Consider the following 12,132-nt stretch of genomic DNA (forward strand, 5'->3'; position numbering starts at 1 on the left):
AACAAAACTGCCTTGTCTCAGCAAGTCAACTGGGCATTTTCGTTTTGCAAATTCCCCCCTCGCCCCCAAGTTCATCCATTCTGAAATTCAGATTTAAAGGTATTTCTAAAATTTGTCTCAAATTTAAATGGAGCAAATCTTTTTTGGAGAATGATGGGGGGGTGGGAATATCCTTCTTTTTGTAATCGGAGTACAATACTCTACAACAAACTTTAAAAATAAATGAATGGTGCAAATTATAGAAGAATGAAATACAGCATGTTACGTACTGAGACCTGCACTGTTAATACCTTAAGCAATTAGTGAGCTTCCTTTAAGTGTGGAAAATCTGTTTTCAAACAAACTTGAATGTTTGTTTTCACAGTGCTGTTTGCTTTTGACCTGAGCACCTAATTATCCTTCCTGATTCAAAGTGAGCATTTCCAGTGCAGAGCTGCCTTAATTAAGGGCAGGTTTGTCAGCTCCTGTACTAATTTAACAATTGATGACCCATGCTCCTGTGTTTTTGTATTGCAGCGAATGATCATCGGAAGGTTTTATACTGTCAAGAATATTTATGCTGCTTTAAATAAAAAACTCAACAATTGCGACCTGCAGCTATACTTCAAAATGGAATACATGATGAGCCATATACAAAACATTTAAGTTTTATTAGCAGAACCGTTCAAATACAATTAAACTAATGAAGTTAATTTAACTGCTGCCCATGTGTTCTGTGTCGAATGAGGACTTTTTTTTAAGCTTGCTGTAGGTCACTTATAGAGTAATTCAGGTAAAAGCTGAAGTTAGAAGGAAAGGGGAGGAGGGGAATAGAGGTTCGTCAGGATGAGTGTCCATAAGCAAAGATGAGCTAAGAAGCAGACAAGCTATTTCTGTTCTCAGAACTTTTCCATATGAACATTGTATCTCCTTTCACACGCTCCATTCTACATCTGTATTTAAAAACAAACAAATGATGCCAACACTTTATTTTTAATCCTCTACTAAGAGGAAATATTAAAAACTCTGCATCAGGTAACTGGGAGACTTCTTAAAATTGAATATGTGGGGGATTAATTGTAAAATGAAAACAAAAGAGCATGCTCTTAAGGCAATATGATCTGAGGGCTAAAATAATTGATGGTTTTCAGGGCTATCCATGAATCATTCCTGAAGTTTCCACAATTCAAATTACTTGGAGCTCAGTGTGATACTGAAGTACTTCAGATCTTGCTATTCCATTCTCATCTCTGTCAGGAAAAACGAGAGCTTGTCTAAAAACCTCTTTAGTTTCACTTTCTTTCTTGAAATCCTTCCCTGCTTTCCTTTTTAGCTTTGTCACGTTGTTTGGATTAGGACAGATTCAATTCTAAACAACTTCCATACCAGCAAAGGGAGCCCAAAGGGGTTACTTGTACTCAGTTGCTGTGAAAGTTCCAGCTTGTTGGGCTGGTGTTTGCAGCAACCAGTCGTGTTTATTCTGCTATTTCTTTCAGCCTTTAATCTTCTCGGTATTTTGGGAAAAATAAGGAGCTTGCTGACTGAAATCTGTAGAGGATGTGAGTTAGCAGTATTTTCATTTATCTTAATTATCTAGAGGTGTTTGTGAGGAATCTCTGTCTTACCTGGTGTTCCCCCAGATGAGAAGCACGATTGCTCTGGTTGTCCTGGCTCCCAAATCAGCACCTCTGATTTTTTAAGCCAGTGACACAGTCTGTTTTTCCCCAGCCACTGTCTTTTCCCACGTGAAGTTTGGAGGGCAGCTTGGTTCCATTTTTGCACAGTGCTTAATAATTTAAGACATCTTTATAGCGCTCTAATGTGATCAGCTACAGTGGTCGATTAGGAAAAACTAACCAGAAGAGTTAGATTCAGTCCCTTCAATCAAATGATTTGAAGGGATTTATCGCCAGCTGTTTTCTAAGGAAGGAATAAATTACATTTACGCGTAAGTTTAATGTACGTATTCTCTTGCATTATTGTGGCGGACTTGAGCAATTGATCTTTTCTGGGTAGGATATTAATTATAATGAAAAGCTACACTTTTTCTGATAACCAAAAAGCCACTCACCTGTTTGATTTGAAGATTGAGCTACCTCAGAAGAGGTATTTTGAGGACTAGTTTCAAAGCTTGGCTTCCCATTTCTCCAGCAACTCATGTTTTTTCAGGTAGGGGCACGTATGCTCAGTGTTAAACAGTATTGTAGCACAATAAGGGCATTCTGAATAATGGTGTGTATATTTATAGAGTCATATCTCATGATGACACAACAAGTTACAATAATTAAAGTGTAGAGCAAGTGCCCTATTTTACATTTTACAAACGTATTTTTTTTCCTGTCAAAGAGCTAATATGAAGTTTTCAGAACATGGCAAAGTGATATGTATTTTAAGAATGTAATTTCCTGCTGCATTCAAGACAGAATAATAGTAATATAATTTTAATTTCTGCTGAATGCTGTTATATGACATTTCTGTGTCCAGGCCTGTTGAGAAGTTCAAACCTGCATTGTTTTCCATCAAGTAGCTCTCGGTGCATACTGAAAATGATTTAATTATTTAAAGATAACATAGTTTAAAGATAACATAGGTTGCTTGTGCAGTGGTGGTTCAGCACTCGTTGCATCTGCGTTATGGTTATGTCTCAGGTTATGTCATTGCGTACCATTCGTTCTCCAGGAAACCTGTCTCATTCAGTGCTAAACATAGATGTCTCATGTTGCAGAGAGAAGGGGACACGAAGAAAACATCACATTCATTTTTAATTTGGGGGATGAGGCTGGGTGGTGAGAGCAGTGAAGTTCTGCTCTCTTGTACTGGGGTGAACTCAGAATGGAACGTTGCTTCTGACATTTACTAATTTTTTTGAACGCTTGCCTTCTAAAGATGAATGTATATTTATTGTCAGTTTGGAGTGTGATAAAAGGCACCTTAAAACTTAGTCAGTAAAACACTGAAATAATTTTCAAGACGACAGCACGAGTTGATGCTTCAAAGGTGGAATAAATCCCAGTACAAGGTTCGCTTTTGGTTGCGTTCCCCAGTGCCACAGTTCAGCCTCGTGACTGTGTAATCTCTGCCTTCTGTTACACATTAAGACTGCCCAGGATAGTTGACATTTAATTTTTACAATATAACTTGACATGGTTTCGGTTGTGGTGGACGATGGGGAAGTTAAAAAGAATTTCATAATTGGAGCAAAGGACCCGTGACTCTTTGTCTGTCGTAGTATATGCACTTTACTCCTATTGGGACAATTTTTCCTGTTGCTATGCCCTTTTTCAAGCTTGCTGTTTCAGTTTCAGCTTAAAAAAACAATGCTCTTCGCTCTCTGTGGTGTGTTTCGGAGAGTTATACAGTGGTGAAGCTGCAAGGAGCTGTTGCTCGTGAAGAGAATTACAACTGCGTTTGAAGGAAAAGCAGGATTTTGACTTAAACTGCATTTAGCATCGGCGTCCTGCTCAGGTTTATGTACGAGATTCGTGTCTTATTAAGCATCAGGATATAAATAAGATTATGTCTTATTTATTTTCTTCTACGACAAACAAGAAAATATAAACTGGGGTAAAAAACAATATCCTACGATGCGAGATTGTTTCCCATATGCCCAGAGAAAGGAAGAAAGATGCTCACAAATGTTGAGCATGTGCAAGTTCCTTGGTGGGTGATTGGTTCCTTACTTCGGAGTGGAATTCAGTGAAATAGGACTCCTCTTTTAAAAACAAAGAGTAAGCGCACAACAAAGGATAAGTGATCAAATGATTAGCCAGAGGCTAATAGGAATGCCAGGGAAGAGTGGCAGATTGCAGATTAAGGGGAAATCTGAGCTGGAAATGAATTTGAAGCTTTCTGCAGCTGAGGCTGCAAAAGGACTCACTTGAACATCTTTCCGAAGGACACAAATATGTGAAAATTCTGACTTGCTTCTGTATAAATATTGTATAATACAAGAAAGAAAGATAATGGGTAAATGAAGTTGAATTATAATTTAGAAGAATTTTCCTTCTTGCCCCCATATTTAATTTTTAAATCTGTTTATGCTTAGGGTGAAATACTCATCTCCCTGTAGCCTAACGTGAGAAATTGTGTTACTTTACTTACAAATTCTCGTAATTTATGAATACGATTTGTAAAGATCTCTGTAGTTGAATCTACATTCTGTTGTATGCAAATAGAAGAGTAATATCAGGACAGGAGATAAATACTTCATCAGACGCAATCAACGGATACATGTCAACAGGGATATATACTTGAATATTGGAAAAAAACGGAGCTTCTAATTATGAAGAAGTGAATATTTCCTTATTTAGTGACTTGCCAAATGGTTTTAATTTAACCTTGCGGTAGGTAGATGTCACTTGGTATTAAAAGAATTCGCTTTCTTTATAGGGACCACATTCCCTTTCTTCAAAATGTCACATTAAGTGCTGCAGTACAGCAGAGTCTTGAGTCCACACGGTTTTTTAAGGTTCAAAACATTTCTCTTAAAAAAAAAACCCAAACAGACCTATTAAAAAATCAGCTTATGGAAGTTTGCTGGTTTACCTTGTTAAAATTTATGTTTTAATTTTAAAGCATTGATAGACACACCGGGGTAAAATTCTAAAGAATTGATTAATGCAGAACAGTAAAATTTTAATACAACAGATGATTTTTTGTCAAGCTTTAAATATAACTTAACTTTTATAGGCACGTTACTGAAATTACTTGCTGCCGAAGGATAGAAATCAGTTTCATGTAGGCTTTGATATTTGTTGAAGCTGTTTGTAAAGCTTGGTTTTCCTGACTAATTCTTTCCTGGGTTTTGATTCATATAAATACTTGTCGCTCATGTAAAAGAATAAAGAGACACAAACAGTATATGAAGATGTCAGGTTGGTGTAAGTTGCGACTTTAAAAACCCCTCTTCTTTATGACTTTCATCCTTTTATATAGGAAAGGAGAAAAGTGATACAGCGAAGGAGCATTTGGAGTTTTGTGTCTGCATCGTTGCTTGCTTCTGAATAGAATTATAAATGCTTAATTTCAAGTTGACATGTCTTCGAGAATAATTCACCATTTCTCTTTTGATTCGCGGTTCCTGTATCGCTTTGCAGTTGATGTTGTTGGGATGTTCTTGGTGGGGGGTTTGGCCTGAGGAACAGAGACCTCTCCCTGCTCATCGTCTTACCCCGAGGGCCAAACCACACAGGAGGTCGAGAACCTTTCAAATCCCATTCTTGTTTTTGTATTTCTGTCATACTTTTGTTCAGTACAACAGCGACTGAACAGCGATGAAAACTGAGCCTTTAAAAAATAACCAAACTGTTCATAGAAACAAATCTTATTATTTACTCTCGTCATTAACAATCATAAAGAGGAAGGAGAAGCGCTGCAGCCTGTGCGCTCTCTCAAGCCTGTAGGTCTGTATTCCCAGGTAAAAGGTCAGACCTGTATTTTATATTGTTTTACCTTTGTATTATGTTTTCCTCATTTCAAGACTCACATCATAACAGCCTCTTTGGAGGCATTAGCTGACATCAGTACGATACTCAGGGATTTGCAGCTATTTTTAATAGACCTATATGAGAAAATAAATTCTGATTCTGGTGCCATGGTGTCTAAAATATAGCTGAGATGTTCCAATCATAACCATGCTAGTTGTTACAACCCGAGATATTGATATTGCTCTACTAAATCTGTTCTGTTTCCATTTGCAGCTATGTCATCTTATCTTTTAATTGTTAAATCTGAACTTCCCGGAGCTGTGGCGGGGTTCTTAAATGGAGACGAGAGCGGGTAAGGAAAAGTGCTTCAAATGTTCTGTGTTTGTCTTGAAGAAGAAGGTGGTTCAGGACTGCTGAAAGAGATGGTACTGACGCTTCCCTCTGATCTCACATGCTAAAAAAAAGGAGTTATTTACAAGAGTTCTTGGGATATGAAATGTATTTGGCATGTGCAAGCCTTCCACAGCACACACACACAGAGCCCAATTCTTTCTTCATGGCTATTTCCCATCAGACGACCTTAAAGTCAGTGGCAAAACTCCATCTACAGAAATCCCCCTTCTGTAAAATTTTAAAAGGGGAAGCAGGAGGGGACAGGAGGGAGAGGAGGAGAAACATTTATACTTCTGTCATGATATCACTTCACATATTTCAAAACCACAGCACAAAAACCGGCAGACATTTAAATTCAAATATTTTGTTGTCTTGCTCCAGTAATTGGGCTTGTCTCGGGAAGCACGCCAGCTTTCCAGACTTTATATTATAATTGCTTAACTTGGCTCCCAGTAAAGAAGTTATTTTTCGCAGTTGAACTATAAAGCTGTATGTAAGGAGTGTGTCCCTCAGATTTTTGTCAGAAGTCTCGCGAGAAATCTGTGCCTGTGCTAACACAAACATTGCAGCTTCAGCACTCAAACGTCATGTTCCGATTGTTCCCGTGTTCTTGTCGCTCATAACAGTGGGTCCTAGATTGTCACAACTGTTTTTCCAAACTGCTATTTTCCAATGTTTTGAGCTCAAAACTTCTCTGGACTGAAACGTGGTGAAATTGTCTCAAGGCTATGTGATGTTTTTGTTACTCTTGGATGTTGTGTGTGAATTTGAAGTTTGAACTTCGCTATTTAAGAGGCACTCGACTTCGTTTTGTATTTTGTCATTTATGACTTTTCTGTTTTATAATGTGCATTTTGAGAAATGAAGTGTGGTGGCAATCTTGCTTTCTGTCTTTTTGCCCTCCTGGCCCTTGCAATAACATGTTTTCATTCTGCTGACGTATCTCTTCCAGCTGTGGCCATCGCCAGCTGTTCATCTGGGTGCTCTCACCTTCTCCTTCAACATCAGACTTTTAACTCCGCTCCTCATCCACAGCAGCGTTGAACCCGCTACTGTGTTTGCTGCATGTGCGTTCCAGTCTGTCTGTCTCTAAATTTAGCATATAATGTCACTTGGTTTTAATTCTATATCTGCTCTGTTTATGCAAAGTGACTTTTCCCAACAAAGGTACAGTTTGAGATGGGAATGAAGTTGTCCATAGGAATACTAACCACAGCTCAAGCTGTTTGTTGGTCCGTCTCGTCCTGGATTTGCTTCTATTACTGGCAGTTCTTCCCTCAAGAAATGTTTATTTGACACAATTTAACTTTGTTATTCTTTTCCCAAGCAAACGTTTTAAATGTCGTCGAGCGGTATTCCAGGTGCATGTACGCAGCTCACCTTCTCTAGATGCCCACATCTATATTTCATATATTTTTGCCATATTAATTGCCATGGTAGATCATCATCTTTTTGTTCCCATGTATTTCTTCGCAGACATTAAGAGCATTTTTAATAACAGGAGTTTTTAGACTGAGGGGAAATTGTTCAATTAAAGTAGGGATTCAAATATCAAGCCTAAGTAGCAACTTATTTATACAAAGGCATAAATATTGACTAGATAGATTGAAGCGCTTTAACCAGACCACTTGTTTCCAGCTGTGATTGCGCAACTTCTGGTTTTGTTGAGTCATTGTAGCATCTGATACACTTTCCTTTGGGTGCAGAATTTGTCTTTAAGTGTAGTTCGAATGTACCAAAAGTGCCAGCTAAACTATCTGTGAAAAATATTTGATATGCACATGCCATCCCAAAGCATCCTTTTGGGAAAGCCATTTAAACAATGTTTTACAGGTTGAATTATATTTTTTTATAGCGAAAGGTTGGCAGGTGTGCACGTGTCTGAAAGGCTCAGAGCCGGCGTGTAATACATCTTGGTGTCTTTATTAACATACAACACGAGCGCTTGTTAATTGGGAGCTGAGATGTCTCAGTCTGTCTGCGTAACAAGAATTCCACGTAGTTTTGACGACATGAACATAGTCTCAAATGAGGATTGTGTTAAAAAGTTGTAATTTGTGAGCCCTCTGTTAGCATTTAATGACCCTGTCAGGGGGTTCTGATCGACGCAATTAAGTTGTCTTGCTTGTGTGTTATATAATTGATATGGACTGAGAGTAAGCTCCTAATTTAGAACATATGAATCTCTTGTCCCGTTGCATTCAGGAATGAAATTAAAGCGATTTATAAATGTCTGCTTTGAGTTAAAATACGGGGGAGGGAGGAGAAGCATCTGCATGCCAAAGCATTTTCAGTAGAGTCGAGGATTTATATTCCATATTTCGTACTTGGAACGCTTTTATCATCCAGGATTAAATTTGCAGATCAAGCTGATTTAAAAGGCAATATCAAAACATTTATTTTGCCTTTGGAAAATAAGTGTATTTCTACAACAGCATTCGGCGAAAAAAATGGACAGAGTTTTTGATAACCAGCAAATGGTCCACTATTCATTTTTTTGAGATATTTTTAAATAAAAACATTGATATTCCAAAATTAGGCAGTATACCATTTTTTTTTCTCCTTCCTATCAGCTCATTGCTGTTTTCCTCTCTCTTTTCCCCGTCACCACAAATGTTTTTCCATGAAGTAACCCAAATATTTTGTCCTCTGGCCTGCTGGGCCTGTGGGCCGTGATGGCAACTGCGCATTTGCTGCACGCATGGAATCAGGAGACTTAAACCAGAGGTTCAAGTGCATATCTGAGGCATTTTGGTGAGCCTTACACATAGTGCAAAATTCATGATACTTTTGCTACTGCTGTGATACTGTTCCTCCTAATCTGAACATCCACCACACTAGAAAGAAAGTTTTTAATTTAAAAAGTTAAAAATAAGTGAATGCTAGATGTTAATAACATGTAGGATGCTACAGCAGGGAGCTGATCTTGGCTAAGCTGCTTTTTCACCTAGGCTGGTAATAAAGTTTTTTGAAGAATGATGTATTTGGAGTATTTTTTAATATAGACATTGTTACTTAAGGGTCACTTTGATTTTTTTAATATGAAGATGCCCTCAACCTTGACATTTCTCTGTTCATTTATATTACATATTTTTCCAAACGAGTGACACAAGTGGTTGTCCATGATGAGTGACAGTAGTTAATATATGGTAATTTTTCTTTAACACAGGTGTTGTGCTGCTTTCCTTATGATAACTTGAGGTGCTGCCTGTTTATTAGGTGCTAACCATATCCTGGACTAAATAAACTTGAAGGTCAAAGGCCAAGGTGTTTATAGGTAGTAAAGTCGGAGGCTGATGTGCAAGATGTTTATCAGTACAGGATATGGCTCTTACCAAGTTGGGGGGAGCCACCCTTGAGGTGTTTCTGTTTCTTAACAACTTCTACATCTGTGTTTTCCTCAGTATGGAGCTGAGATTTTGATACTTTGAGTAGATGTCAAATGCGTTAAGTCTTCATGTGTCTCTAAGATGCTTTTTTTTAAAATCTGAATAGTTTTATGTATCAACACAGCAGATTTCATTACAGTCATTTCCATCCCTTTTGTTCTTTAATTTTTGAGTGGATGTCTGCGAAGAATGAGTGGCCACTTTGTGCAAAGTTAAAGATAAGAAAGTCTTCTATTGCTGTTCTTTCTTCTGTCACCTCTGGACAGCAAATATAATTTCAAATTCACTGAGGGTTGATTCGCTGCTTCTTTTCTTCTGCTGTTTGAACACTGTGATGATAGATGGAATGAAACTTGAGCAGCAGAGAAAGTTGGTACGTTCAGAAAACATATTGGATTTCCAAACAAATAGGTTGGGTAGCTCAGCTTTCTGTGTCACACCTCTTGGAAGTGCTGAGGAACTAAGGTCATGGAGCAGTAATAAACTGGAAGGGAAGCTCAGCCGTAGGTGGCAATTAATGTTGTTGTTTCTTCAAGTTGAGTAAATATTCAACCCTGTTTAATCCAATTCAAGATATATGTAGTGTACTATACAAGTACTTCTATTGGAAATCTGTAGAGTACGAAATACCCTTGTCCTCTGATCATTGCTTTGAATCAAGGCAGGGATTTGCATTTTGTGCTGCTGAGAAATAACTTGGTGCACATCAGACCCCTGGTCAGCACGGACGCTTTCCTACGGAATGTTGCCCGCAACGCTGGTTCATTATGGGATGCTGCTCCCTGTCCTCGTTACCCAGGAACTCTATTTTATATCACAATATAAGAACTAGGAATGCAAATTCATGTCAGTAGCGTGTATGACTGGAAATCATTTGATTTTCTTGACCTAGTGGTTATTTTGTCCAAGATCAGTTTTAAATTAGAACATTTTTAGGACTCTTGGAGCTTTGTCTCAGTCACAAACAGATTTTCCAACAGGTCTTGGTACCTCGATGGGAGGCTGCTGCTGCTGCTGACTTCAGTCTGCATTGTTTTTCCTCTCGCGCTTCTTCCTAAAATTGGTGAGTAATTAAAGGAGAGAAGCGAATATTATTCTACTTCAGTTGCAATTACAGTTGAAGACTTTAAAACCTTAATGGGTTATTTATTTATTTTAACTGGCAGGGGGCTGCCGATGGTGGGGATTACTGAAGTTGTTGTAGCGTGTTCTGCCTTCCAGCCCTGCCTAGTTAACCTATTACTTGGGTTGCAGTAGTATTTTGTCTGCAATACTAAAATAAAATCTTTACAGCAGAACATTAAAGAGCTGCATTTACTTACAGCATGCCATTAGTGGTAAGCCAGTTCTAATTCTGCCCTACAAAACTACATAAATGATCTGTGACAGGCAGTTGGAATGTTGTTATTCTGAGTCCTAAGCCCCAGATACCAAGCGCTGTAATAGAAAACATGCCTGAAATGTAAAGCTTTAGCTGTACATTAGGATCGCTTTCCTTATAAATTCTCTTTTATTTTTACTGTTATTTTACAGGCTTTCTTGGCTACACAAGTAGTTTATCATTTTTCTTTATGGTGTACTTTGCTCTTGTGGTAAGTTAAAAATCTCTGCACAGCTTATCTATTTTTTTTCTTATTGTTTGAATGTTTTCATAAACCTGTTTTGAAAAGAATTGTCTTCCCCTTCCCCCTTAACTTTTAATGTGAAATATAGAGTTTTCCTTGAGTTGGGTATGTGCTTGCTTGGACGGATGACATTTGTTTTGCTGAGGCGTGGAAATGTATATGGACTCTCAAGCATGTGAAAAGACTTAAAACAATTATATTTTGGCCTGGTAAATGTAACAATAGTTTTGTTTTGCTGATGGTGCAGTGAAGGAAGCTGGCACATATACTATTGTTTCCCCACTAGTAATGGAATGGAATTCTGTTTTCTTAGCTTCTAACTATTACTTACTGCAACTAGAGCAGAAGAAAATTTAATATACTCCAAATAAATTACATTTTTATGTAGAACAGAGTGACAGAGTTCAAAAAAAGGCAAAGAAAACTAGAACTTCATTAAGGCAGTTTACAAGATCTGTTAATAAGTCAACGACCTTCTTCTTCTTTCCCGCTGAAAGGAAAAATTCTTTTCTCTGAGCCATATGAGAGTTTTTGACCCTGATGTTCACCCTCTCAAGGCCCCTGTGAGGTAGATGTTGCCAAATATCAAAAGTGAGACCTGCTAGGCAGATCTAAGAGGGAAAACGTGCTTTTGAGTTGCGATCCGTTTTTTTTTTTTACAGGGGAAAAAAAGGGTGGTAATGCACATGTGTGATACGCAGTACAGCCAAGCAACTCGCACTCCATCAGCTGGGTATAGAAACAAGAATCTTCTTTGGGAGCCTGGAAAAACATCCCCCTTTTCCCCTGTCATTCTGGCTTGCGCCGACTTGCATTTAATACCTGGTTTACAAAGGGATAAACAGAGTTGAAGGCAAGTTGAACAAACATGCCATCCAGGAGACCAAGGCAATCCATTAGGAGCTAAACCATGTGATAAAACCAAACTTCAAAGCTGTCAAAACATCTCCCTGGGGTGTCCCTGGAGAATTGCAGTGTTTGTAGGACCTTGGGAAGGATTCTTCCGAAGCTGAGCGTTGAGGAGCAGCCGCAGCCTCTCCAGAGCTAATGGGAATTCATTTGTAATATTTATAAATTAGCTTAACTTTTGACCTCTCTCCTAAAATTTATCTTAAAAAAAAGAAGAAAACACACTAACTATAATGCTGAAATAAACCTTGGGCTAGTGGCAAGAGTTTTAAAACCAGTTCAGCTCCTGGATTTCAGTGGAAATGTGTATCGCGTCGCTGAAGAAAGCTGCTGTAAGGGGTGGATGCATTTGGAAACAAGTTTGGGATCAGAAAAGGCAAGTGTGTGAGCAAAACTTGTGTGCAGACATGG

The 12,132-nt window shown here is 38.2% G+C and overlaps 1 protein-coding gene across 8 annotated transcripts in view; it reads left to right on the top strand.

Moving 5' to 3' along the window:
- Positions 1-12,132, top strand: part of SLC38A6 (solute carrier family 38 member 6) — a 54,362-nt gene that overhangs the window by 24,561 nt on the left and 17,669 nt on the right. For 4 of the 8 annotated variants that reach the window (XM_065065822.1, XM_065065819.1, XM_065065818.1 and 1 more), the window contains 3 exons: positions 5,679-5,757; positions 10,156-10,250; positions 10,721-10,779. In XM_065065822.1, the coding sequence (XP_064921894.1) occupies positions 5,679-5,757; positions 10,156-10,250; positions 10,721-10,779 (233 nt within the window). The remainder of the gene's footprint in view (positions 1-5,678; positions 5,758-10,155; positions 10,251-10,720; positions 10,780-12,132) is intronic. The other 4 variants (XM_065065825.1, XM_065065821.1, XM_065065820.1 and 1 more) reach the window with 1 other exon arrangement.

The sequence above is a fragment of the Columba livia genome, chromosome 5, assembly GCF_036013475.1.
Source record: "Columba livia isolate bColLiv1 breed racing homer chromosome 5, bColLiv1.pat.W.v2, whole genome shotgun sequence".
Classification (NCBI taxonomy): Eukaryota; Metazoa; Chordata; class Aves; order Columbiformes; family Columbidae; genus Columba; species Columba livia.